At 30.4% G+C, this 27656-nt stretch overlaps 13 protein-coding genes across 13 annotated transcripts; 10 read left to right on the top strand and 3 right to left on the bottom strand.

Moving 5' to 3' along the window:
- Positions 1-109: 109 nt before the first annotated feature.
- LST4 (Lst4p) lies at positions 110-2899 on the top strand (the record flags this gene model as incomplete). Its single annotated transcript, XM_046079220.1, has 1 exon — positions 110-2899. One exon carries the CDS (start codon positions 110-112, stop codon positions 2897-2899), a length of 2790 nt encoding a protein of 929 aa, XP_045933612.1.
- Positions 2900-3499: 600 nt separating this feature from the next.
- On the top strand, positions 3500-5704 carry SET2 (histone methyltransferase SET2; the record flags this gene model as incomplete). Its single annotated transcript, XM_046079221.1, has 1 exon — positions 3500-5704. The coding sequence occupies one exon, from the start codon at positions 3500-3502 to the stop codon at positions 5702-5704; it is 2205 nt and encodes a 734-aa protein (XP_045933611.1).
- A 658-nt stretch (positions 5705-6362) lies between these two features.
- SCDLUD_003960 (PGA52 family protein) lies at positions 6363-7580 on the top strand (the record flags this gene model as incomplete). The annotated part of the gene is made up of 1 exon (XM_046079222.1): positions 6363-7580. The coding sequence occupies one exon, from the start codon at positions 6363-6365 to the stop codon at positions 7578-7580; it is 1218 nt and encodes a 405-aa protein (XP_045933610.1).
- Positions 7581-8091: 511 nt separating this feature from the next.
- Positions 8092-8931, top strand: ASG7 (Asg7p; the record flags this gene model as incomplete). The annotated part of the gene is made up of 1 exon (XM_046079223.1): positions 8092-8931. One exon carries the CDS (start codon positions 8092-8094, stop codon positions 8929-8931), a length of 840 nt encoding a protein of 279 aa, XP_045933609.1.
- A 723-nt stretch (positions 8932-9654) lies between these two features.
- On the top strand, positions 9655-10872 carry TOH1 (Toh1p; the record flags this gene model as incomplete). The annotated part of the gene is made up of 1 exon (XM_046079224.1): positions 9655-10872. The coding sequence occupies one exon, from the start codon at positions 9655-9657 to the stop codon at positions 10870-10872; it is 1218 nt and encodes a 405-aa protein (XP_045933608.1).
- Positions 10873-11947: 1075 nt separating this feature from the next.
- Positions 11948-13483, top strand: STE3 (Ste3p; the record flags this gene model as incomplete). Its single annotated transcript, XM_046079225.1, has 1 exon — positions 11948-13483. One exon carries the CDS (start codon positions 11948-11950, stop codon positions 13481-13483), a length of 1536 nt encoding a protein of 511 aa, XP_045933607.1.
- Positions 13484-13643: 160 nt separating this feature from the next.
- CPS1 (Gly-Xaa carboxypeptidase) lies at positions 13644-15395 on the bottom strand (the record flags this gene model as incomplete). Its single annotated transcript, XM_046079226.1, has 1 exon — positions 13644-15395. One exon carries the CDS (start codon positions 15393-15395, stop codon positions 13644-13646), a length of 1752 nt encoding a protein of 583 aa, XP_045933606.1.
- An 823-nt stretch (positions 15396-16218) lies between these two features.
- Positions 16219-16605, top strand: RFA3 (Rfa3p; the record flags this gene model as incomplete). Its single annotated transcript, XM_046079227.1, has 1 exon — positions 16219-16605. One exon carries the CDS (start codon positions 16219-16221, stop codon positions 16603-16605), a length of 387 nt encoding a protein of 128 aa, XP_045933605.1.
- A 227-nt stretch (positions 16606-16832) lies between these two features.
- KRE9 (Kre9p) lies at positions 16833-17723 on the bottom strand (the record flags this gene model as incomplete). The annotated part of the gene is made up of 1 exon (XM_046079228.1): positions 16833-17723. The coding sequence occupies one exon, from the start codon at positions 17721-17723 to the stop codon at positions 16833-16835; it is 891 nt and encodes a 296-aa protein (XP_045933604.1).
- Positions 17724-18891: 1168 nt separating this feature from the next.
- Positions 18892-21765, top strand: SWI3 (Swi3p; the record flags this gene model as incomplete). Its single annotated transcript, XM_046079229.1, has 1 exon — positions 18892-21765. One exon carries the CDS (start codon positions 18892-18894, stop codon positions 21763-21765), a length of 2874 nt encoding a protein of 957 aa, XP_045933603.1.
- A 382-nt stretch (positions 21766-22147) lies between these two features.
- COY1 (CCAAT displacement transcription factor COY1) lies at positions 22148-24181 on the top strand (the record flags this gene model as incomplete). Its single annotated transcript, XM_046079230.1, has 1 exon — positions 22148-24181. One exon carries the CDS (start codon positions 22148-22150, stop codon positions 24179-24181), a length of 2034 nt encoding a protein of 677 aa, XP_045933602.1.
- Positions 24182-24504: 323 nt separating this feature from the next.
- Positions 24505-25852, bottom strand: RPL17B (60S ribosomal protein uL22; the record flags this gene model as incomplete). Its single annotated transcript, XM_046079231.1, has 2 exons — positions 24505-24750; positions 25544-25852. The coding sequence occupies 2 exons, from the start codon at positions 25850-25852 to the stop codon at positions 24505-24507; spliced, it is 555 nt and encodes a 184-aa protein (XP_045933601.1).
- An 824-nt stretch (positions 25853-26676) lies between these two features.
- On the top strand, positions 26677-27558 carry ATG27 (Atg27p; the record flags this gene model as incomplete). The annotated part of the gene is made up of 1 exon (XM_046079232.1): positions 26677-27558. The coding sequence occupies one exon, from the start codon at positions 26677-26679 to the stop codon at positions 27556-27558; it is 882 nt and encodes a 293-aa protein (XP_045933600.1).
- Between the last annotated feature and the right edge of the window lie 98 nt (positions 27559-27656).

Genomic DNA, 27656 nt, shown 5'->3' with positions numbered 1-27656 from the left:
TTATTTTTATTTTTATTTTTTTTTGAAAGGATTACAAAATAAAAATAAAATACAATAAAAGATAAAAATAACTTTAAAAAAAAAAAAAAAGAAAAAGAAAAAAAGTATAATGTTAGGGAGGTTATTTAATAACAATCATGACAACAAAAACACACAGAAATTATCCCCCCATGCTAATAGCCTGTACAATAATAATATATGTTCCCTTTCCAATCCATTAACATCAGTAGCATCTGGTAGTGTATGCAATCCACTCTATTTAGACGATTGCGATTTGAATACAAATCCGGATTTTATAAACATGAACATAATAGAAGAAATACGGTCTTCTTTTAAAAATATGTCAGATAACATGAAAATATGTTTATATGGTACCAAAGCGCCTATATACTCTACCATCGAAAACGATGCTATAAATTCCAAAAGTACTACTAATGTTGGTAATAATCATTTGAGAAGAGTTAATGGTTTCAGATTACTTATAGCTTGCGAAAATGGTGAATTAATGAGTAGAAGTAATCACAAAATAATTTTTGACAAAACTGTATGTTCTTCGGTTAACAATAACAACAACAACAATAATAATACCAGCAACACAATTAATAGCAATACTAATGACAACATCAATTTCAACAGTAACATTTCGAAACTTATTTCACAAAATGAACTGAAAGAATATATATTTGGATCTCCCGTGCGGTGTGGCAACCCTCGTTCTTTTGCATCTAATCAACTAAATTGCAACTTACAAACAACGTCAAATAGTAACATATCAAATAACGATGATGATGAGATCAACACACTATTACTTCAAGATTCGGATGATAAACTACGTGTTATTAAACTTCCAGGATATGAACCTATAATTTTAATATCAAGAACATTCCGTATTAATGCTGCTCAAAGTCCACAAATTAATAATAACGGTAAAAGTAAAATTAGTATATCCATTTTGGTTTCTAGCAGATACACCTCAAGTATATTAGAAAGTTGGAACCATGGTATATTGTTTTGGTTTGATTGTGCTCAGCAAAGGCTATCAAATAATATTAACTATATGAATGCTTTTAATAATCCTAACTATGCTGCCGCCACCACTACTACCAATAATAACACTAACATGAAAAGTCAGCAGTACATTATGGACAATAACATTAGGATTTTGAACAGTTTTATCAAAAATTTTATTCCGCTACTACTATCGTACTCTGAGGTACCCAGACTATTTCTTTACCCTTACGAATACAAAAATTTTATTTTTGAATGGTTCAAACAGGTAAAAAACTGGTTAGAAGTTAAAGAAGATAGCAATAATAGATTATTTTTATTAATTTCCAAGATATTGTTAGATTATAAAGATTTAACGCAAACTGATACTTATCCTAACAATGGAGTACACAAACGGATAACTATTCTTTCGCATAATAATATTATTGCTAATAAATTAATTTTTATAATTTCTGCATTAATTCCAAACAGATACAGTGGGAGCATATCTAAAATACTAAGTGATAATAACGATACATCTGACAAACCCAATGAAAAAAACTTATCTGACCCAAGTAATGTCAAATCAATTGACTTTTTAAAAAAGAATTCCAAAGGTTGGGATATACCCAAAAAAAATAGTACTTTTAGCTTCTCTAAAGAACAAGCAATAATTCAGCCGAGTACCTCCTTTAGTGATGGCAAATCTATTCAATATGTTTGTTCTTCTTTATCTAGTAGTATTGGCTCGTCTTCATGGTTTGGGAGTCCGAATTTAAGCAGAACAACTAGTAACACGTCTTTGTTACAATTTTTTGGGAATAATACTGGTATTATGTCTACACCCTCTCCTTCAGTAAATGAATATGATGAATACCCTTGGAACTCACCTGCTTCTACCAGGTCCCTTCATTCTTCGTTCTGCCCCGAGGATGATCAATATGTACAGGCTACCAATAACTTTAACGGTAGTGTTAATACTAGCAATAACAATAATGGTGAAGTTAAATTTGAAAACATTCAAAGAAGTTCTTCTAGATTGCATGATTATAAAAACCTTCAATCATCCATTGATTCTGCATTCGATGCTATTATTTTGAATCAAGAGGATGTTGATATTGATAGCGAAAATAACAAATATTTCGTGATTCCTGGCACTGATACACATTCAGACGTGCTAGATGTTTCTATGTATGTTAACAATAACACTCCTCTTGCCGATAACTCTAAATACTCATATAACAAGAGAGAGATACCTTACAGACTAACTGCATATTCTCATAGTTATAATCCAAATTTTCATCTTCAAGCCATCCCACTGAACAAGTACAGTGAACAGCAAATAATCAAGACTATGAAACTTGATTTAAAATTAGATTCACTACAATATTCTAAAAATCGGCAATCTAGGCAACGTGTCAAGGCGAGCTTTCCCACATTTATCACTTCTAAGTCCCTAATTATCTCGCTACCAACAAGAGATGTGAAGGAGTTTTTATTAGAGAAAAAATTGACTTCTGTTGATAGTCCACAACACCAATTACAAAAGGGCTCCATTATTAAGCAAAAAACAATTAAACTGTCGCATTCGAATAGTAAATTTAACACTGTACGGAATCAAGATTTACAAAATATGGTCAATCATGTAGAAAATTGTATTAACAAAGGATTGTGTTTTGTTACGCAATATAACACGATGCGCAGTAATGATCACAAAAATAGTGATACCGTTAACACCAATAATGATGATAAGTTTAGTAGGGAAAGACGGTCATATAATATCACTAATACCAATAGAAACTCCTTTATCCATGTAACTCCACCACCACCACCACCACTTCCGGAAGATCTGAGTGAATCTGAAATGAATAGAAGAATATTAGAGATTTTTTATCAATTGATTAATATATAGGATAGAACACAATAACTACTATCTATTACCAGTTCATAACATTTAATTTACATTTATTTTGTGACTATTGGATTTTCTAGAATTTATGTTTTTATTATTATTTTTCAATTAATGAAAAAAAAAAACAAAAAAAAAAAAACTAAAAAGGCAAATTTTTTATTCAGGTGGAGAATGATTGAATGCGGTATTTTTTTAGGTTCAGATGAACGATAAAGTTTTTGTCTATCAAGAATAAAAGAATACTTTTTTTTTTTTTATTTTTTTTTTTTTTTTTTTTTTTTTTTTTTTTTTTTTTTTTTACATGTATAAATATATATATATGTGTTTAGTTAAAATACCTAATTTCAATAGTTTTAAACTTTCCTTTTCTTTTCTTTTTTATCGTCTACATCTATCTTTTCTTCATCAAGAGTATGTCATAGCATTGTTAAAGAGATAGAATCGAAATAAGAGAAGTTTAAAGCATTAATAAACAAGAGTGAAATTGCATTACATTTTGTGTTTTTGATTATTATCATTTTTATTCACTAATACAATAAATAAATTTAAAAAAAAAAAAAAAAGAAAAAAAACAAGCCACTAAAAACTCTATTACATTGAATGAGTGTCAAACTATATCTGAATAAAGAAGATAAAACTCAAGAAGCATATAAAACTTTTTATTCCTTAAATGAATGCCAATATTTAAATGACGAAATAGGACTAGGCAAACATACTGAACAATTCATGGAATGTGATTGTGACGAAGATTTCCATGACGGAGTCAATTATGCTTGTGGAGAGGATTCCGATTGTATCAACAGATTAACATATATCGAATGTGTTAATGATCTATGCACCACTTGCGGGAGGGACTGTAGAAATCAAAGGTTTCAGAGAAAGCAATATGCTCCAATTGCAATTTTCCAAACAGAAAAAAAGGGGTATGGTGTTAGGGCAGAAGATAATATATCCAGCAATCAATTTATTTATGAATACATAGGGGAGGTCATTACTGAAAAGGAGTTTAGGAGGAGGATGGCTGAATATGACCAACAAAAGATTAAACATTTTTATTTCATGATGCTACAGGCTGGCGAATTTATAGACGCAACTAAAAAGGGGAGCCCGGCTCGGTTTTGTAATCATTCTTGTAACCCCAATGCATATGTTAGTAAGTGGGTTGTTGCTGGAAAATTAAAAATGGGCATCTTTGCTAAAAGGGACATTTTAAAGGGTGAGGAGATTACGTTTGATTATAATGTGGATAGATACGGCGCAATGGCTCAACCTTGTTATTGCGAAGAACCTACTTGTATTGGATTTTTAGGTGGGAAAACTCAAACGGATGCAGCAATGTTATTACCCAAAAATTACGCAGATGCCTTAGGGGTTAAAGCTTCCATTGAGAAGAAATGGCTTAAAATGAAAAAGGAAAGGGGTGAAAGTATAGCCAGAGATACTAGTATTAACACCGAATTTGTATCTTCATTAGAAGCGACTCCATGTAGCACAACGGAGGATGTTAACAAAGTAATGAGTGCACTATTACAGGTGGACGATAAATTATTGATGGAAAAACTATTGGAAAGATTGATTTCTATTCGTGACGAGGATTTACAATATCAACTTTTAAGATTACATGGGTATTCTTGTTTCCAAAGGTGTATTAGTATTTTAGAAAATGACTTCAAGTTTCTAGAAGTTTTCCTACGATTTTTGCTTGATTTACCAAAAACTACCAAAAATAGCTTAGTTTCCTCTCAGTTGGATGATAGAATATTGCAGCTGAAAAATATGTATATTGCTAAGAATGTTGAAAATTCACATGCCAATAACGAGATTGCGTTATTATGTGAGAAACTTTTGGCAAAATGGGAAAATTTTGAAACATACACAAGAATTACCAAAAAAAACTTTCGTAATAAAGTTGTAGATTTGAGAAGATTAAAACTACCTCCTGGCTGGGAGATTATTCATGAGAATGGTAAACCCATGTATTATAATGCACAACAGAAAATGAAATTACACTATCCTCCAACAGGTACGAGCAAAACTTTTTCATCACCGTCTTCGCCACAGCCACTAATGGTTGCAACATCTTTTCAAGGAAATAAAAATGGTTATCGTGGGAAAAGGCCCTATAGTACTGGTGGAGGAAACGACTATGGTAATGCTAATATTGTGAACAATGGCAATAAGAATAACAATCATGTTGAAAACGGAAGATTTGTAAAACATGGCAGATACGAAGATGAACATGTATTGGCAACACCTAATCAATTAGATCTCTCCTCAACCTCTTCTCCTCATAGTAGGAGTTCATCGCCACATTATACCCACGAACAGAAATTGAATTACAAAAAAAAGTTTGAGCAGGAAAAGCTGGAGGAATTAAAGAAAAGAGAACATGATGAGTTAAAAGCTAGATTAGATCAAGAATCTGCAAAAAAATTGGAGTTGGCCAAAATTATTGCGAACGCAAAAAAACAATCCAAAACAACGTCAATTCCATTTCAAAAACATGTTACCCACGAGAATGGTTATCTTGAGCATGCCAATTACACTGATGCCGAATATAAATGGAAACATTTTTTTGCTAAGATTGTTCCTAACGAAGTTTATAGATATGAGGCTGAAATTGGGAAAGACAATGTCAAAACCTGTTCCAAAGATATTGTAAAAATGTTGACTGAAAGGGAAATGAAAAAAAGTATGACACTGAGGAATCCGCCCAGAGAAGTTAGCAAAGAAAAAAAAACCAAAATACGCACATTTATCAGAGATTATGTGAATAAATATATTTCAAAGTATAAAAAACAATAAGATTAAATACAGAAAAGGAAAAGCTTTGAGTTAGTGTAAATGTGTAAGGTGTGACTATATCAAGTGACAAGATAGATGGAAATACTATATATACATAAAGGACAATAGCAATCATTATGTGTTTCTATATTACTTTTTACAGGTGATTAATACGTATTTTTATTCCCTTTTCACATACTCTGGATATTAATTAATTTCTGAAACTTGAACATTCTATTTGAAAATTTTTTTTTTCTCCTCATTCTTGCTAAGCCATCATTTTCTATTGCATTTTTTTTTTTTTTTTTTTTTTTTTTAAATAAATACAGAAAAACTGATGGGGATCTGCGTTAATTTCAGACAATAAGCGACTATTTATTTATTATTATTATTATTATTATTATTATTATTATTATTATTATCAGTATTATTTTTTTCTTTTGAATTGCCGAAAGCCACTATAACTTTGCCAGTGCCAGGCTATTAAAAAAAAAAAAAAAAACATAAAAAATTCATATTTATATAAAATAAAAATTCAAAATCCAAGGTTTGTAAAGTATTCCATTGCTACCAATTCATTTCCCCCCCCTTTCTTTTCTTTCCCTTATGTTATCATAACTAACTATCTTAGTCTAACTTCTATTTAACTAAGAACCCGCAAGTGAACAAACACGATAGAATGGAATTCCTAACATTATCCCTCATAATTAGTTTAATATTACGATTTTCAACCGCAGAAGGATTACAAAAAAGAGATTTATCAAATCCATCGGTCAGTGAAATTTTATTTGAAGGTGTTGGTTTTACAGGGTATTATTCCCAGATAAAAAAATTGGTAGAAGATGGCAGTTGTGATTGTGAAATTGGAGGAAGTTATTACTTTTCAGGACCCAATAGTCCCCTTGATGAAGAAGTTGCTGTTCATTTTAGAGGTCCGTTATCACTATATAAATTTGCTTATTACACATCGGAGTATTTTGATGTAAGTGACAATAGTACCTCCAAGTCATGGACTCGTCGAGCATACTACGATTCTGAATCAGCAACAACGGAAAATGTCACATTTTTAACAAAAGCAGGTGACAATTCAACGTGCTTAGGTCAAGCTTTAACCTATGCCTCCAGTGATGGTGTTTCAAAAGCATCAAGCGCCACACCGTTAGGTTCGGGTAATTTAATCACATCTGATGAAGAATATGTTATTTTTTCGAATATTTCATGTTCTAAATCTGGGTATGATAAGGATTGTGGTGTTTATAGAAAGGGGATACCTGCTTACCATGGATACTATGGTACTACAAAAATGTTTTTATTTGAATTTAAAGCACCTACAGAAACTCAAGAGAACAGTACCTCATTTTCTTATTATGATATGCCTGCTATTTGGCTGTTGAATTCCCATATTGCTAGAACTTCACAATATCCAACAAATAGTAATTGTTCCTGTTGGGCTAGTGGTTGTGGTGAGTTTGATATTTTTGAAGTTATGAATGGTACCCAAAAAAATAACTTTTATTCCACTTTTCATACTTTCCAAGGGACCGGTGTCTTAGGCACTGGGTTACAAGCTTTTGGCCATGTTGATAGAGACACCGAAGACACTATGCTAGGTGGTGTTATTTTTGATAGTGTTGGTAATACACTTGTGTTTATGAATAACGAAACGACTTTTGGTTCTTCTATCGAAGTTTCTGATATATCAGCCCTTTTAAATTTAGAAGAAGAAGAGGAAGAAGATGATGTTGTTGTGAGTAGTTTATCTAGCATTTCGATTAGTTATTCTACGACTTCTACTGCAAAATTCAAAAACAATGGACACTCATTATTTTACAGAGAGGATGTTTTAAGCTATTATATTTCGATTATTATTTTAAGCTTATTAAATATGCTTTTATAGAACGTAGTAAATATTTGTCGTAAAGTAGATTCGCATAACAATTATATGCACCTATACTTATAGATATGGTTTTTATTTTATTTTTTTCTAACTTGGCTCTTAGTTATGTATTTTTTCTTTTTTTTTTTTCCTAAATCGACTCTTCTTTATATTTATTAGACTCAGTATATTTGTACCTTACTTGTGTGTGTGTGTCTGTGTGCGTGTATGTTTGTTTATTTATTTTGGGCTGCGTATAATTCTGAGCTCCGCCACAAGCCATTGTTATATCCCAAAAAAGGAAAAAAAAAAAAATCAGTGTCATTGTATTTCCTTCTCTTTTAATTATTCATCTCTGTGAATAAAGAAGAAAACAGATACAAAGACACGCACATATATACATATATATATATATTAAACTGTTTAGCTTATTTATTTAATTTTTCTTTTTTCTTTTTTTTAAATTAAGATATATATAAAGCAAAAAAAAAAAAAAAAAAAAAACGGAAGCAAGTAATAAAAAAAACATATTATGAGTAGCGCTTTATTTTTGGAAATACCAACAACATCATTAGTCGATAGAGAGCAAATAACAGCTACTTATAGATGCGAATGCAAAGCTTGTGGCAAATCAATCCAGGTTGTTCCAAAATTATTGAGGTTTTACATCTATGGGTTTATATTGCCATTTTTTTGGATATATGTTATTTCCATTTATTTGTACAATTATCATTTGATCAAAATATTTATTAAGATAAAAATTATAGAAGAACATTCTATAGGTGTAAAATTCCCTAAAATCAAAGATTTCCCCACAGACTATGAATTCCAAGAGTCATACCAAACGAGACTAAAATATACAATTCCTGAAAATATTATCCATGATTTGAATTATATTGAAAATTGCAACAATAACAAAAGCCACAAGACTATTAGTACTAAACAAAAGCTGAGTGAAAATAAATTTAAAGAGGAATATGATTATTCAAAACAGAATGTAGTAAGACCTGGTACCATAATGGTGGATAATTTACATTTTACAGATAATTTATCAGCTGAAACATTGAAAAATGAAAATGGTCTCTATTTGGATGTTGATGGCATCAATGCGACTGAAAATGAGGTATTTTATAAAAGTACTAAAGATAAAAACAATTGCAAAACAAAGGAAGACAGCGAGGCGTTACAAACATTGGACAATAATGATTTAAACTTGATGAAAATTAATTATGGGTTAAAGATTGCTAATGAGGTTATGGAATACCATGATTATTTGCATAATTGTCATTTAAAATGGGTTATAAATTGTTTAGTTAGTTTAATTGGTTATATAGTTTTAGTTATTATGATTATTTGTTTGATTGTATATTGAATAGGTAAGAGAATATATATTATAAGTTTTTGTTTTATATGGAACTTTATTTTCTAGACTAAATTATTGGAATGAATTATTGACAGGATTATTTTTGAAAGGGTAATATAAGATGATGGTTAGGAACCATGACCGGTGAGTATTATTTAACCGAGTGTCCTATAATGCAGTTCTCGGGATATTTTATTTGATAGGAATTAGTGGAATTTATGAGAAAGAGGATTCTCGGAATTGCACTTGCCACTTTTAAGCATTTTTATTTAGTTTAAATAATCACGCATTTTCTGTCTATAATTAACGTGTTATTTGGTGTACGGGGGGTAATGTAGGTTGTGGGTGTTTTGTTTTGTTTTGTTTTGTTTTGTTTACTTTTTTTCCTACTGTATTTATACGCACTTTTCTACGTGAAGATTTTCCGTCTCTTTCTCTTCTCCCCCTATCCTTATATGCTTTTCTTTTCTTTTTCATTTTAAAGCTTATAATTTCTTAATCTGGGAGATCTCTGAAATAATATTCATAAAAAAAAAAAGAAATAAATCTTCCGTGTGTTTTTTCTTCCTCGTTGTTCTTACTGCCACCATTTATCACTTGGTTTATTACTTAATATCATGTATTCTACTTTTACTTCATACTTCTTTTTACTTTTACTTATGTCCTTTATATCAAAATCAAAAAAAAAACAAAATTAAAATAAAATAAAATAAAACAAAATTAAAATAAAATATGTTACCGTTGTTATCCTCAGTATTGCTCTTATTTTTGACTCTATCTCAAAATGTTTCAGGTGCATCAAACCAAATTATTCAAAAGAGAAGCTCTAACCAAGTATATGACCAAATATTTTTCAGTAATGTAGGTTTCAATGGTTATTACAGTCCAGTTACGTCACTTGGTGATAATGATACTTGTTCCTGTGAGATTGGTGATAACGTTTATTTTTCTGGTACAAACAGTCCATTGAATGAACCCGTTTCGGTACATTTTAGAGGTCCTTTAATTTTACACAAATTTGCGTACTATACTTCTGACAATTTCATTATTAATGAAGATAATTCCTCCGATTGGACCAGAGATGCCTATTTTGATGCAGCATCATCAGCTGCTGAAAACGTTACCTTTTTAACGAAAGCTGGTGATTCTTCTGCTTGTTTGGGTAAGGCTTTGACCTATGCTGATAGTGATGGTATTAGCTCAGCCACCAGTAATACTTTATTGGGTAATGGTACATTAATCACTTCTGATCAGGAATATGTTATCTTTTCTAATATTTCATGTTCTAAATCAGGCTTTGACAATGATTGTGGTGTCTACAGAGACGGTATTCCAGCTTATCATGGTTATTATGGTACTACAAAAATGTTTTTATTTGAATTCGAAATGCCAACTGAAACACAAAAAAATAGCTCTAGTTTCTCGTATTATGATATGCCTGCCATTTGGTTATTAAACGCTAATATTCCAAGAACTTCTCAATACCCAGGTAGCGTTAATTGTTCCTGTTGGGCTAGTGGTTGTGGTGAGTTTGATATTTTCGAAGTTATGAATGGTACCCAAAAAAATAACTTTTATTCCACTTTCCATACTTACCAAGGTATTGAAGATTTAGGTACTGGTATCCAATCTTATGGTCACATTGTTAGAGATGATAGCAATGTTATGAAAGGTGGGGTTATATTTGATAGTAATGGTGATACTGTTGTTTTTATGTCTAATGATACTTCATTTGATACCACTGTTAGCTCGTCTAACATTAGCAGTATTTTGAAGGAAGAAGATGAGGTTTTATCTGCTACTTTGGCTACTATCACCAACAGTTATTCAACTTCATCTACTAAATCTAGCAAATCCAAGAATTTTGGTGTCTCTGGTTTTGATAAATTGAATGGCGTTTGGTATTACGCAGTTACTATCTTCACTGCTCTATTAAACTTGCTTTTATGAGATTTTAAAAATTGTATTAGTACTGTGATTGTTTAAAGAATAGTGAAAGAACCGGAAGGTTAATTTGTACAATTTAAAACACAATGCAAAAAGCCATTGAAAAACTTTTTTTTTTTTTTTTCCTTTTTTGTTTGTCTTTCGGGAGCTTTTTTTATTATTGATAAACAGATACTTTTTATTTATTTATTTTTGTTTATGTAGGAAGATTTAAATGTTTCTTTTTTAATATATAAATTATATAAATTATTTTATTTTTATTTTTACTTTTATTTTTGGCTATTTCATAAAAGGGTCTAATGACTATACTGTTGAAATTTCGTCCTCAAACAGTTAGCGACTTATTTAGTTAAATCTAAAAATATAGAATTCAGCTACAATTTATCCTCTAAAAGCACTATTTGGGCGGAATAAACATCTTATGAAGCTTATTTTCTTATTCAAAGATTTAACATTATTTAATATAGCTTTAAAATTTTGTAAGAAAAAACGAAATGGTAATATGTAATATTTTGTTAAAGGCTTAGAAAATTACTTTTTTTTCTCTCTTTTTTTTTTTTGTTTTCATTTTATTTTTTTAGTGGGTGGTATCCGCCTTACTTGATTTTAAAAATATGGTTTTATACCTTTATTTTACATTGATGTCCGCATTAGGAAAATATTATAAAATTTCTTATAAGTCACTGACACTTTAACAATTACACGATTAAACTATAACACTATGATATATAATTAAAACATGTTAAACCTCAAAAACAAGGAAAAAAAAAAAGAAGGAAAGAGAGAAAGAAACATTAATATTTTAATTTTATTTTTATATTTTCATATTAGTGTTCTGTCAATTTATTTTCTTTTTTTTTAACAATTAAATTATATATAAAGAAAACTGGTTTCAGAATGAACCTACTATACTAACAAAAGCTCCATTTAACTTTTTTTTTTCTTCTTCTTTTTTTTTTTATAAGATAGTATAACTTTTTGCTTTATTTATGTTTATTAAGTTGTTATTTAAAAAAAAAAAAAAAAAAAAAAAAATAGCTAAATACCATACAAGGCCTCGTGGTAATAAATTAAAATAATGACTTATCAGCCTACAGTTATAGTATTATCAACGTTAGCACTTATATTATTAATACCACCATTTGCCTGGCATTTAAAATGCAAAAATGTTTCAGCAATAATTTTGATTTTTTGGCTATTTATAATAAACTTGAAAAGTGTAGTAGATATTTCGATATGGGGGACTCCTAATTTTGCATCTGGATGGGAGGGTTATGGTTGGTGTGATATAATGATTAAATTTGTTATTGGTGCGAATGTTGGAATCCCGTGTTGTATTGCTAGAATAATTTATCAACTAACTGAAATTTTAAAAGCCGACCACCTTTTGCCGGACAAATCTTCTTGGAAATATATTTGCAAGGATATTTTACTCGTTTTGACCAATTCAATTATTTCTATGGGGTTGTCATATTTAGTGCAAGTTTCAAGGTATGGGATAGTGGAATACAGTGGATGTCAGAACATTTTATCTGCTACATGGGTGACACTTGTTGTATATTCTTTGTGGGGATTTTTATGGTCTTTTCTTGGTTTTATACTGGCTTTAAGGTTGATGTTTATTTTTCATAGGAAAAGGAAAGATGTCAGTGATATTTTACACTGTACCAATTCTGGTTTAAATTTAGCGAGGTTTGCTAGATTATTAATTTTCTGTCTGGTTATTATACTAATTATGTTCCCTATCACTTTGTATGGCTTTATTGAAACATGCTTAACTATTACTGGTAAGTATAGCTTTAAAGAAACTCATTTGAGAGCGACTTGGTTTATTATATATAAAATTCCTCAAAGCAAACCGCTTTATAGTATTTGGATTTTCCAATTAATGGCCTATTTAAATTTTTTAATTTTTGGATTGGGTTCAGACGCTATAAATTTATATCTAAAATTTTTCTATTCCATTGGTTTTAAACCTATTATCGATAAATATAGAAGTTGGAAACTTAATAGAAAAATGTGGAAAAAACAAAAACTTGTCGGTGAATTTCTAGCAACCAATGTTGAGCAACATTTAGATATAAGTATATCTGATAGCCAAGAAAATAGTGAGCTTTCATTAGCAAAGATATTAAATGATTCAAAGTTTACTAGAAAACACTCCGCCTCCACACCTATATATGATTTAGAATTGAATGACGAGAATTACACTGAAGAACAAGAAACATTCATAACGGATTACACTGTATCCGACAGAAACGTTACAAAGAGTGAAGTTGACCCCGGTTTTGGGACTTATGAATTAAACGATTTGTTTACAAGATCAACAACTAATAATTGGAGTCGTACAAGCAGTAATAGTGGTAGTAGCAATAGTAACAATGACAATAACAACTATAAAGGCGAAAGATCGAGTAAAGGTTGGCCATTAACTCATTTATATCGCTTTGGCTCCAAATCAGGGAATGAAAATATAGAAATAACAAGTGCCAATAGCGAAAATGATGATTCTCCTTTAACTGAAAGACGAATGGCAAATTTACCTGAGCTTAATCCAAAACGTGATAACCAAATTAACGAAGTCAATTTCCATTATAAGATCCAAAGAAAATAATTATTTATATATATATATATATATATATATGTCTAATTAAAGGGGGATGAAAAAGTTTTTTTTTTTTTTTTAAACCATATACATATCCCCTTGACTTGTCGAACTTTTATATTAATAAATTTTTTAGAAATAAAGAGTAAAGTATAGCTATCTAACCAGTCTATGACTCACCACTAGCGTGCTCGTTAACATTTAAAATATATTCATAAATAAAACCAACGGCAGACAAATGAGCAGAATATTCAATATGCTCGTTAACTGAATGAAATAAACTAAATTGATCCGCAGTAATAACAGAGCCGAAAAATCTATATATGTTCTTGGTTAGATCCCAGTAATATCTGGTATCGGTGTTGAAAGAAGCTTGGGATTCAGAAACATAAAAGTCAATATCACCATCGCGGAACACCCAGGTACCGAAAACATCTTGAATGGTACGACTAAAAACTTCCCAAACAGGAGAACCTTCTTTTGGTGATCTTGGAGCCGGCTCCAAGGATTTGTTGGTGGTAGTAACTTCAATGAAGCCCAAGGGAGTTTCTGGAATTAAAGTTTCGCCTTGGAAAACTAAACCATAACCAAACTTTCTGGCAACAGTTGTTGCTATGTCCAAATCATGATCAATAGTATCTTTAACATTAGAACCTGTTTCGATTCTATGGTTAACAACAACGGTTGCACCTTCTGGCAAAGCGTTGGATTTGATCCCACCGTTGAATATATCAACAGCTTGAGATGTTCTAATCAATTCCTTGAATTCAAATATGTCACTCAAATAAGATAATAATTTCTTTTGTTCCTTTTTGGATTCCTTAGAGGCCAAAATAGTTTTTTTTGCAGCCGGCGTCAAGTTTTCGTCATGTTCAGCCAAACAATACAAAAAGCTCCAAACAGGGTTGGAAGGAGTATATTGTGGTTTAAATGGATGGTATTCTAAAAGGGAAACAAAATTGGCGGCAACACCAACATTAGTGTGCTTTGGTGGGATAGATGAGTGACCGCCGTGTCCCTTTACCTGAATCTCGACATCAACATATCCTTTTTCTGCAGTAATTGGAGTGGCAACGTATAAGTTATCATTGATCTTGGCAACACCAAAACCTTCGTCAACAATAGAATAAATGCCATCTTTACCATATCTTTCTAAAACAAAAGGCCCAATATGAGATGCGCCAAGCACACCACTAGATTCTTCGTCAAATCCAAAAGCTAACAAAACTGTTCTTTCAGGAATGTACCCATTAGAAATTAACTCTTCAACAGCTTCCAATTCAGCAATTAGCAAGTTTTTACAGTCTAAAGAACCCCTACCCCATAAGGTATTGGTAATTGGGTCATATGTGCCGCTGAATGGTCCATAAGACCAGTCATTCCAAGTGTCTGGGTTAACTGGAACAACATCTTGATGAGCAGTTAACATCATTGGCTTCAAACTTGGATTAGTACCTTCCCAAGTGTACAACAAACCAACTTCATTAACTTTTTCAACTTTCAAAGTTGCATATATCAATGGGAAAGTTTTTTCCAAGTATTGGTGGAAATCGAAAAAGGCAGACCAAAATTCAAGATCTTCACTTGGTGGAGGATTAATGTCTTGAACAACAGTTGGGATTTTTAGTGCACCGGAGAATTTCTTGATGGATTTTTCCTTGAATTCTGGGTCATACAAAATTTTTTCAATTGAATTGTTAACATAGCTTGGAGACATTGGTTCTATTTTGGGACATAATGACCCATTGCCATCAACAGCTTTCAAAAAATACGATGGGTGTGGTCTAAGAGTGAGTAACAGAAACAAAAAAGCAAATATAGAAACCAAAGAAAGTATACGCTTTCTATTTGAAATTAATTTTTGAATTGAGTTTTTAGAGCTTTGAGGAAGTTCATTATACTCTTGTAACTTAATAGCCATATTTAGTTAATATTAGGTAGTTACTTTTTATTTTTTATTTCAACTTTGAAGCGTTTGTTGAGTGCTTTTTTTTTAAGTTGCAATTCCAAAAATGAAAACCAAAGTGGAAACGAAGAATAATATTTGTAAGTGATTTAAAGAAATATATCTAAAGTATAAACTGTTTAAAAAATTATCTTTCCTTTTTTTTTTTTTTTTTTTTTTTTTTTTTTTTTAAATGAGTTTTAAAGGGATAGAGACTTCCCTTATATATTAAAAAGTTGTCTTTTAATAAAGTTTAATAGTTCTAGCATAACAACAAATGAAATTGCAGAAATAAAAATAAAAAAAAAAAAACATAAGTTGGAAGGTAGAGATAGGTTTAATTATTATTGGCAAGCAACTTGTAAGACATAACTCGGTAAGTTTGTAAACGCATTGTTAAAAAGACCCGAGAAATACACATATTTTAAATTCAAAATAATTTATAGTTCTTTTTATTTTTTGATAAAAGGTTACAATTGATTACAAATTAGAACAACAAAGATAAGAACCACCTCATTCTCTACTGCATAAATGTACGGTTGTTTACACATCATTTATGTGTTGTATTCCGAAAAGGATAATACTTTCTTTATCCGGTATGGTTCGGAATCAAATATAGTTTTTCTTTTTATTGCTGCAATTACTAACTTATTTTCTTTTTTAACATCAAATCACCAAAATTTCCTTCCCTTTCTTTCTTTCTTTTATTTAATAAAGCACCAAAAATTCAAAGGAAAAAAAGAAAATAATAATAATAATATCTAGGCATAGAATCAACTTAATCAGAAACTTAATAACCATGAGTAACGCTTCAACAATAATTACCAAAAGAATTGATCCAAGTGAATTATCTTTATTTCAGGGTCATGTTGTGAGATTAATCTGCAAAATAGTTAGCCAGCCAAATAATGGGTCCATTGTATTAGAAAGCCCCAGCGAAAATGGTATGATTAGATTAGAACAAGTTAAAATTCCAAGTGAGATAAATGATAGAATAACACAGGAAAGAAAAGAGGCTGGTATTAAATGGTTTGAATTTATATGCCGTGTTGGTGATATGGGTGATTTATCCTTAATTATATTAGACGTTGTTTCTTGTGTTCTGCCTAATAATGAAGAATTAAGTGTAGATGGCTTAGTTTGCTTAAATAAATTGACCAAAAAAATATCAGATGTTTATGGTTAAATCAAACCAAAGTAAAAAAAAAATATACGTATATAAATTTACAGGTGCGTCCTTTTTCTACTTTTTTTTTTCATTTTATTTTATACATAAAATTATACTAATGTTTTTTTTTTTTTTTTTTTTTCTTTTTGAAAAAAAAATTAAAAATACTTATAATAACGTATATATATGAGTATGCTTGTATGATGGTTTTAGTACCTATAGTGTTGTCTTAGGCTTTGATATCATTAACTGCTGGTATTACTTGTAGTCCCGTTACCCTTTGTCGATGAGAGTAGGTTTTGTAAGTTTAACTTTCTTGGTGTTAAACTTAGTTTTTTGGTAGGGTCATACCAACCACCATTATCAATGGGAAAGCTAGCAGGTGTGGCATAATTCACATCACTGGTTATAGTGTAACTCCAACCAGGAGTAATGGTTGACATGTAATAAGTTCCCTTCATATTAAAACTTGAATAGAATGTAACTTTACTAGTTGGGAATCTCCTTGTCCATGTAGTAGCGGTTACTTTTGAAGATGGCTGCATTTGCATTGGAGCAAATCTAGTATGTCCAGTTTGTAATGTGTATGGAACGGTAAAAGATGCTGAGGTATCAATACTTTCCGTTTGTGTTGTACTTGCAGAACTCTCTGAGGTGATATAATACTGTGCTGCAGGTTGAGTTGAATCTGAGTAAGTATAGGAGGTAACAGTACCACTCATACCAGATAATTCAAATCTGGGCGAATAGTGAATAGTGTATCCAATTCCATCGTATAGAGCAAACACTTGAAGATAATATTGACCATTCCCAGAAACCGATGCATCTATTTCAACAGTATAAGTAGATTCATCCGAGTCCACAGTAACGTCTGAAATTGGTATAGCATTGGCTAACGTTTTAAAACAATTAATTTTAGTATTAGCCCCAGTACATAATAGTAAGCTTATTGAAGTTATTTTGTCTATGTTAGGATAACTGCCATCGTCAATCCATTCAAGCTCAATAGTAACTGTAGAGGATGTACTCGTTGCTGTGAACACAGCATCTGCTTTTGGCGATACAATGTCAATATCTGCTTTTGTTAATGTTACCAAAGTTTGTAAAAATAATATAAAGTTTATAAGAAATATCATTTTTGATTTGGTTATTCACTTTTTTGATTTGTTTTATTTTATTTTATTTTATTTTATTTTATTTTATTTTTTTTTTTTTTTTTTTTTTTTTTCTCTTATTGGATTTTTTTTAAAAATAATTTTCTATAAGTATTTTTGAACTTATAATGATTATAATTCCTTGTGCTGATTTATGAGTTGTTTTAAAAAAAAAAAAAAAAAAGAAAAAAGGAAAACATAGAGAACCATGGAAGATTATTTATATACTTTAGCCTCCTTTTTAGTAAATTATTTAGCTTTTAGTTATTACTTTGTTACTGTATTGTTCAATTTTTCAATTTTTATTTTTTATTTTTTTTTTTATTAAGTGTATTAGAACAAAAAGGGAAAAATCAATAATATTATATGTAAGACGTTTTATCTGTTAATTAAGTTGAATTATTTTCGTGGCTTTTTCCTTTGAAACTTTTATTTAAAACAAAGTAAAATTAATATAGGCGGAGTTTTTACGCAGGAAAAATAATAATATTGTATTGTTGGTGTTGCTTCTTTGCGGTGTTTGCTGAAGCTGGATTGTTTTTTATTAACTATGCTGCGTATTTTTATTAGTATCTAAAAACAGTACTCGTACTAACATTATTAAGAGATCTTTTTTTTCTTTTATATTTCTCTTGGTATTTTCGCAAGTTTTAAAATTAAATTTTATATTGTTATCAATTGAGTGAATATTTAACGTGGATAAAACGCGTCAGGTATATTACTTTTTTTTTACTTCTTTTTTTAGATCTACAATTTAAACCATCTTGAATAAAATTTAAAAAAAGGAAAAAAAAAAGAAAAAAAAGAAAAAAAAGAAAAAAAAAGAAAAAAAAAGAAAAATATCCGCACTACTTCGGACTTAATTGCAAACTTGTAAATCACTATTCACGAATTTTGCCTTTTAAAAATTTATATATATCATACATATATAAAAAAAAAAAAAAAAAAAAAAAAAAATATGTATCTATTAATGTTTATTTATTATCATAACAATTCTTAAAGTAGAGCCAAAAATAATAATAATAACGCTAAGCAGCCAGACAATTGATTAAAATCATAGTCAAAATTTATTTAGTGTGTTTAGAGGATTACTTTAGATTGATTGCACCTTTTTATTTTGAAGTTAAGAAAAACCTGAATCTCCTTCGATATGGAAAATACTTTAGAATCCAATGCTGACAATAATGAAACTAATAGTGAAACAAAACAAAATCATCTAGAAAATAATCAATTAGAACAAGGTGTAAACGAAAAAAAAATAGAAGCAGAAGAAAAACTGATAGATAGAGCCCAAGAAAATGAAGAAAAAATGACACAATATGAACAACAACAGGGCATGAAGAATGCAAAATACGTAGAAGAAGAACAAAATATAAACAGTACAGAGGAAAAAGGTGTTATTGATACAGAAAATATTTTCCAAGACACTGCTACTAATATTGAGTCAGATATTTTCCCTGTTTCTGGTAATGAAAATACTTTAAATACTGAACAAGCTGATAGTGGTAATACGATACAAACTGCAAAAGAAGATGAAGAGGAAAAACAAGCTACTCCTGGATTACCTGAGCAAGGAAGTGAGGAGACCAAACAAGAAAAACAAGGAGAAGAAGAAAAACAAGGAGAAGAGGAAAAACAAGGAGAAGAGGAAAAACAAGGAGAAGAGGAAAAACAAGGAGAAGAAGCAGAACAACAGCAGGAGCTTGGAGAGCAAAAACTTCAAGAAGATGCTATAGTTGATAATACTAAAGACTCAAAAAACCCGCCTGAACATTCTAATGAAACATCCAGCGATCCTCTTCATATGGATGATAACAATGCTTCTGTAATAAATGTAGAAGCCGTTAGTCACAATTTAGGCGACAGACCAATAGTTTTAGAAACGAAATTTGATTATAATGCAGAGAAGAGTCAAGAGGAAATAGGCAAAACAGAAGAAAACGGACAACAACAGCAAGAAGAAGCGAAAGAAATGATTAAAGAGTCAAACGATGCTAATACTGTCAACGACGGTGATAATAGTGCAGAAAAGGACTCTGCTAACGATAATGTAGAGCATAGTGATATTGAAATGAAAGATGCTGTTGCTGATAATGAAGCTATCAGTTATTTAAATGAAACAAAAGATGCTTTAGAGCCTAACGATAACAAGCCAAAAGACATAAAAAATACCGATTATCAAGAAAGTGGGATGGAACAACAACAAGAAAAACGACTAGAAAATGATGCTATTACCTCTTCTTTTGGGATGAAATCAAATGATAGTGTTGCTGAATCCAACAGAAAAGAGGGGACTGAGGAAATAACTGATATTAAACAAAAAGAGCGTGGTAAAGAAACGGAAGGGAATAAAGAGACAGAAGATGATAAAAAAACCGAAAGCGATAAAGAAACAGAAGATGATAAAAAAACCGAAAACGATAAAGAAACAGAAGATGATAAAAAAACAAAAGATGATAAACAAAAAGAAGGCGATAAACAAAAAGAAAGTGAAAAGGAAAATGTAGTAAAAGAGGAAGAACAAATATTTGACTACACAATTCCGCAAATACACGACATTGTTATCCCATCGTATTCCAAATGGTTTGATTTGACTAAAATACATGAGATTGAAAGAGAAAACTTGCCTGAATTTTTTACAAATAGAATTCCATCTAAAACGCCCCAAGTTTACATTAAATATCGTAACTTCATGGTTAATTCATATAGAATCAATCCGGAAGAATATTTCACCTTTACAGCAGCCCGTAGGAACTTGTGCGGCGATTCTGGCGCTATTCTTCGTATTCATAAATTTTTGAATAGGTGGGGACTACTTAATTACCAAGTTGATGCATCAAAAAAACCAAACAAGTTAGTAGAACCACCGTTTACAGGTGATTTTGAAGTCAAACATGATTCACCAAGAGGGCTTTTCCCATTTCAAAGCTACAAACCTGCGGTTCAATTACCTGATTTAATGAGATTAAGAAAGTTAATGGATAAACAATTATCTGAAAAAGAATCACAATTACCCTCCCCGCCATCAACAAAGCTGGAACCCCTTTCACACAATGCTAATGAAGTACATAGTATTGGTAACGATAACACTGAAATTAACAGGAAAAAACGTAAATTGGACCTTGGCTCGACATTAGCTGAGAAAGATTGGACCGAACAAGAATTACAATCTTTGATAAAATATGTAAGTGAATTTGCAACTTCTGACTCTAAATCAGTTACTGGTGATGTCTGGATGAAAATTGCATCCAAGCTTGGGAACAAAACACCAGAGCAATGCATTTTAAAGTTTTTGCAGTTGCCATTAGAAGACCCATTTTTGTATGACGGAGATCTAGGTCCACTAAAGTTTGCTCCACATTTACCATTTTCTAAGGCGGACAATCCTGTGATGAGTACTTTATCGTTTTTAGTTGGTTTGCTTAACGCAGAAGATGTCAAATCTTTAATAGATGCTGTTCATGAAAGGAAAAGGGCCAAAATCGAAAGTGAACCCGAAACTAATGCCGAGGGAAAAAACAAAAATGGCGGCAGTGAAGAACTAGACTTGAAAGATGGGTTCCATGTTGCGTTGGCTAGTTTGGGCATGAGGGCAAATGTTTTTTCTAATAACGAAGAACGTGAAATGCATAACATAGCCAACGAAATCATTAATCTGCAAATGACTAAGAATGATTTAAAAATGAATAAAGTGAAGCATTTGGAAAAAGAGTTTCAATTAAGAGAAAATAAATTAATCAAAGAAAGAGAAAAGTTTATTTTAGAAAAATTAAGCTTCAATAAACATATCCATGATATTATGAGGAAATTGAATGCAAATGATGTAGAAGGCGCCAAAGATTGTTTGAAAGGGTTTTCTGCATTCATAACTACCCCAGCTACTAAAAACACTGAAGCTACAGGTAATATTAACCAAAACGGCGAACATAACATCAATGACAAAAGTGACGAAACTACTAATGGAGAGACTGTTAAACCGATTTCTATAGAAGCCCCACAATGTTATAGATACTGGTCTGGTTAACGGTTGTACTCTTATTTATTCTGTTTTTTTCATGGTTTTTCCATCTGTAACTTTTAGATATTTGATTTATAAATTTCTATTTCTTTTTATGTAAGCAAAGTACCTGTCAAATTTATTTTTTTTCTATTTTATTTTATTTTGTTTTATATATTAAGCACTGCCATATTAAAAAAAATTTTTTTTTTTGAAAGGGTAAATAATTCTTTTTTTTTCAAAAAAATTTACTATTTGTATCATCAATGAAATGCTCAACTAGAAGAGATAATCACTAAGTACAAAAAGGCTTAGACAGATAACAACAACAACAATAATTGCAAAAAAAAAAAAAAAAAATAAAAAAAAAAAAAATAAAAAATATTCCGTAACAAAGCAATCAAAAAGTATGTCTGATATCATCACACAAGCAATTTCATCATGGAATAAGGCCTGTTTACCTGATATTCAAACCGAATTAGATCAAAATCTTTTAAAAATTAAAGAATGGGAAGACAAAAGTTTACAAAGCAGACAAGTTATTGCAACTTCAACCAAACAACTCAACAAAAAATATAAAAATGTTACAACTTCATCAAATGAAATTGCTAACGCCACAATTATCTCCGAATATAAAACTTTAATCAAAAAGTACCAACATGAAGTGGATGATCTAACCAATCGGGCTAATACTAGCGAACGTGTTATTGTTAAGTTGTACGAAAAGTTTGGGGAAGTTCCCAATCCTGAACCTTTATTGCTTCAACTTTTACACAAAAATGATAATAATGATACCATAAATGATTTGAAGAAAAAAATTTTAGATAACGAACAGACATATAAGAAAAAAATCTTAGAATTAGAAGCTAATCAAGCTAAGATATTAGCCAAAAAGGTGGTTGCCAAAGAAAGCGAATTACACAGTATTTGGCTAGAAAAAGAAAGTAATTGGAAAAGTCGTGAGAAGGAATTGAATAACACAATTGAAAAATTAAAACAACTGCAAAAAGAAGAGGAAGAAGCTGCCAAAAAAAACACAACTAAAGGCGAGGAGTCCAACGAGGTACCAAGTATTAACTCTGGTGACTTTGAACTAGTTGTTGGCGAGCTAGAATCATGCCAAAGAAGGATAATAGATTTGGAAAAAAGAAACGAAACATTAAGTGGAGAGGTGAGTAAGTTATCCAACTCTTCAGAAAAGGATTCAGAAGTTCATGAAAAAATGTTCGAAATTAAACAATTAGAAAGTGAAGTTTCCATTTTAGTGACTAAGTTAGATCAATCCCAAGACGAAAACTCTGACAAAGCAAATGGTTTATCCATGTTACAAACACAAATTGCCGCGTTAAATAACGAAGTTTCTGTTTTGAAACGTAAATTAAATAATTATTCTGATTACGACAAAATCAAACAGGAGTTAAACTCTTTGAAAAAAATCGAGTTTGGGTTTGATGAAGAGGATGAGGAAAATGACGGTACCAGCAAAGCTGATAGTACTGTGGAAATGGGGTTGGTTCAAGTTAATAAAAAATTACAAAACAAACTAGCTGAATTACGTGGGAATGTAGCGGATATGGAACAAGATAAAAAGGAATTTCAGCTGCAAATAGGCGCTTTGCAAAGCCAGATTTCTGATTTGAAGTCGCAAAACGAAACTTTGGAAGAGGATTTAGAAAAATTGGATGAGGTCAGTTCCAAATTTACGGATACACAAAGTATAATTTCCGCAATGACAACAACACACAGATCCTTTAAAACTGGGACCAGCTTTGCCAACCACCAACGCAATACTGGACAATTATCACCAACTAGTTCGATTGTAGCTGGAGTTGATCCAACTACTAGTAACATTAACAGCATCAATGCCCACGATTCCAGTACAAGTGGAGTTGCTAACAATCCAATTATGAAAATTGTTACTCAACAAAGAGATAGGTTTCGTTCTAAAAATGTTCAATTGGAAAAACAAATAAAAAAATTACAATCTGAGCAAGATGGCTTGACAAGGAAATTAGAAAAACTAAGCGATGATAATAAGAAGTTGTATGAAAAAATTAAATATCTAAGCTCATATCAAAGAGGTGAGTTTGAAGTTCATGATGTAGAAGAACAAAAATACGAAAACATTTACAATGAATCATTACATCCAATGCAAAATTTTAGGCAGCGTGAAATTAGTAGGTATCATAATTATAAAATGAATCCATTAGACAAACTCTTTTCTACCTTGGCTAAGTATATTTTGGCTAATAAGACTAGTAGATTTTGCTTTTTATTTTATTGTTTGGGATTGCATGCCTTGTTGATGATAATGTTTACTTATGGCATCAATGTGCAGGCAACTGGTTATGCCTCCGATAGTGGGATGGTTCAAACATCGGCTACAAATTTAATATCTAATAATAATGGAGGTGCTGGTGCTGGCTCCATTGGAAAATTTTAAATTTTAAATTTTAAATTTTAAATTTTTTTTTTTTTTTTTTTTTTTGTATAAATAGCCCATTGTTATTTGAATATCATGTCCGTAAATTGTGCCACACATTATTTAAGTTCATGTATTTGACTTTAAGTAACGTTCCGATATGTATTGATAAGCACACTTCCGAAAATAATTTGTAAAAAAAGAAGCATCATAGTCTGAAAGTAGCTAATAAGAATAATACAGAAGAATTCCAATACTTAATATTTAAAGAAAAACGTATATAGACTATTAAAAAAAATTAAATCAAAATAAATTTTTATTTGTTTATAACAAATCTACAAAATTTAAGCAGCAATTCTTTTTTGAGCAGCTAATCTACCTTTTTGTCTGGAAGACAATCTAACTTTTTTGTCATCAGTAGCCTTCTTGATAGATTCTTCCTTTTCAGTCAAAACCAATTCAATGTGGGATGGAGAAGATTCGTATTTGTTAATTCTACCATGAGCTCTGAAGGTTCTTCTTCTTTGTTTTGGGGCTCTGTTAGTTTGAATATGAGAAACGTACAACTTAGTAGCATCTAAACCTTTGGCCTGTTATGAAAAATATTATTATTGTTTATATTTTGCTTCTAGATTTTTAAAATCAAAATGAATGAAAATTTAAAAATACAAGCAAGGTGCATATCAAAGTTCGCACAGATGCCTTTTGTATTTTTTTTTCTTCCCCATAATTCAATTGATTTAAAAATAAAATAAAATATGTATAAAAAATTGTTAGTAAAAGGTCATAACTTTTAATTCAAAAAGAAAAAAAAAAAAATTGGTTTCACTTCGTGTTAAAGTTAATAATAATTTAATAAAAACTTGTAACTGTAGAAAGGAATGCTTCAAATGATATATCAATATTATTTAGCCAATCTCCTCTTTTGTTGAGTAACCGTGTTATTAAAAAAGGGAAAAGTTTCTATTTCAATACCTGAGACTGGTCTTATTCTTAATATTTATTCCATAGATACAACGTTTCCCTCTTTTGACAGTAAATAAAATGATTTTTTGTTCTAAATATCTCATTCTAAATCTTATGATATTGTACAATTCATCACATTGTTTTAGCACAAGTTTAATAAGAAAAAAAAAAACTCCAACCATTATACTTCAAAATCATTGTGTATAATTTTATTCATAAACTCCGTATCGCAACTCCATTTGATAGTTAATCTAGCCATTATAAAACTGATGATCCTATGCATTATATCCTATAATATTCCCTTCATGTAATTATTAAAATATTTGACTATGATAACCAAAAAAATTTTTTTTTTTTCTTTTGTCGTAATTCAACTTTCTTTTAATATTAATTTTTTTTTTTTTTTTAAAAACATACTTCAGCGTTAGCAGCAGCGTTTTGCAATAAACCTTGGACAAACTTAACAGACTTAGCTGGCCATCTAGCCTTGGTAACACCAAATTCTTTACCTTGGGCGGTTCTACCAATAGAAGAGTTGAATCTTCTGAATGGAATAGCTCTTTGGTGGTCTAAAACTTGTTCCAAATAAGTTTGAGCTTTCTTTAATTCCCAACCTGAGATAGCTTGGGCTGTTTCTCTGGTGTTTTTGAAAGAAACTCTCAAATAAGAACCACGAGCAGAAGCAGACTTAGCTGGGTTAGTGGAAGTAGCACCGTATCTAGCCATTTTGTTTTTAGTTTATTTAGCTTACGTTTTTGTCGATGAAATGTTTAGGAGATAGATAAAAAGTAAACTATATTAGTGTAATTCAAGAATTGTATAAGAGTTATCATAAAATGAAAAAAAAAAAAAAATTACTGCTTTATTAATATCTTGAAGAAAAGTCTAATGATGTAAATGTCAATCGCTATACATGAAAAAGAGCTTGAATTTTTTTTTTAAGAATTAGGCTGATGGAAAAAGGATAAAAGAAAAAAAAAAAGAAAAATTTAGTAATAAATTACAGACATAAAAATATGTATATATTACAAATAAATAATAAAAAAATTTTCATTATGGAAAGAAGATCCAGACCGAGAGTAAAAAGTGGCTTCAACAGTGGCAATTGTTGTACCAGCTAAGAAAAATCTTGTTCGCTTTTTTTTTTTTTTTTTTTTATTTTCCACCAAAGTTTTTTTTTTCTTTGATTTTATTTTATTTTTTTTTAAATTGAAACAAAATAAAAAAAAAAAATTATTTTGCACAGTTACATAAAGGTACGGATGCAAACTGTGTCACAATTTTCAGAGATATTTTTTTTTTTTTTTTTTTTTTTTTTTTTTTTGTTTTTTTTCCTCTTTGCTTTTCCCTTTTCGTTTTTCCCCCCTCTTTCAACTATCAATCTTTTTTTTTTTTTTTTTTTTTTCCCTTTTCCTTTCCCCTTTCTTTTTTCCCTTTCTTTTTTTTTTCAAATCCACATATCTATTTTATAAATACATCATACAAAATGTGAACTAGTATACTCACTGCCACAATTAAACATAAAGATTCACATAGCTTACAAATACAGCATGATCTCCTCAAAACCATTCTTTCTGTCATTATTCTTTTTGCTTTTAACTTTGTTTTCTTCAACTTCTTTAGCTTTAGATTGTTCTAAACATGATATTTTAAAAAATTATAGAATTTCAAATACTAAAGATGTAAGTCCAATTTTCGAATCAATAGAAAAAGATACACCACCTTCCAAAACAAAACAGCAGTGGTGGATAAATGTCTGCAATAACAAAGATAGTGATCATAAAAATTTACCAGACAAATGTTCTTCAGATACAATGCTATGTGGGGTTGAGTATGTTACCATAGATGATCAAACCCTATTAATCGAATTAATAGACTTTGGCATGAAAACTGAAACTAGTGTTTCTGTTTCTGAAAGTAATGAGTTAACAATTGAAAACAAGGGTTATAAATGGGGGAGCCAAGTTCTAAACTCAAATATCGTATTTCAATGTGATACTTCTAAAGAAAATGACGAAGTACAGGAATTTGCATGGGGTAGCGATGATTATTTAGAGTTCACCGTTAAAGGTCCAAGTGGATGTTTGCTTAAAAAAAATGATGGTGACAATGACAGTGACGGTGGCAATGGCAATGACGGTGGCAATGACAATGACGACGATAACGATAACAACACCGTTAAAAAATCTAATGGTCATTCATGGTTTTTTTGGATAATAATGTACGCATTTTTATTCACTCTCATTTATTTATGCGCCACTTCGTATGTCGCCACTAGAGGCGGTTCCTTAGCAGATTTTCGTGAAGAATTTGTAGAACGAGGAACTACTTTAATCAAACTGTTTCCCCAATTTTGTAAGGAGTTGATATACAGAGTATTACACGGGTCGAACAACTCTAATTCTCATAGAGGTGGGTACAGTGCAGTGTAAGAGTATTAGCAACGTAATATTTATAAATTAATTTGTTATTATTATTTAGAAAAACGAAGAACAAAAAAAAGAAAAATAAAAAAAAATATACAGATATA

This window comes from Saccharomycodes ludwigii, chromosome V, assembly GCF_020623625.1.
Source record: "Saccharomycodes ludwigii strain NBRC 1722 chromosome V, whole genome shotgun sequence".
NCBI classification, from domain to species: domain Eukaryota; kingdom Fungi; phylum Ascomycota; class Saccharomycetes; order Saccharomycodales; family Saccharomycodaceae; genus Saccharomycodes; species Saccharomycodes ludwigii.
This window is presented reverse-complemented; position numbering and strand designations above follow the sequence as displayed.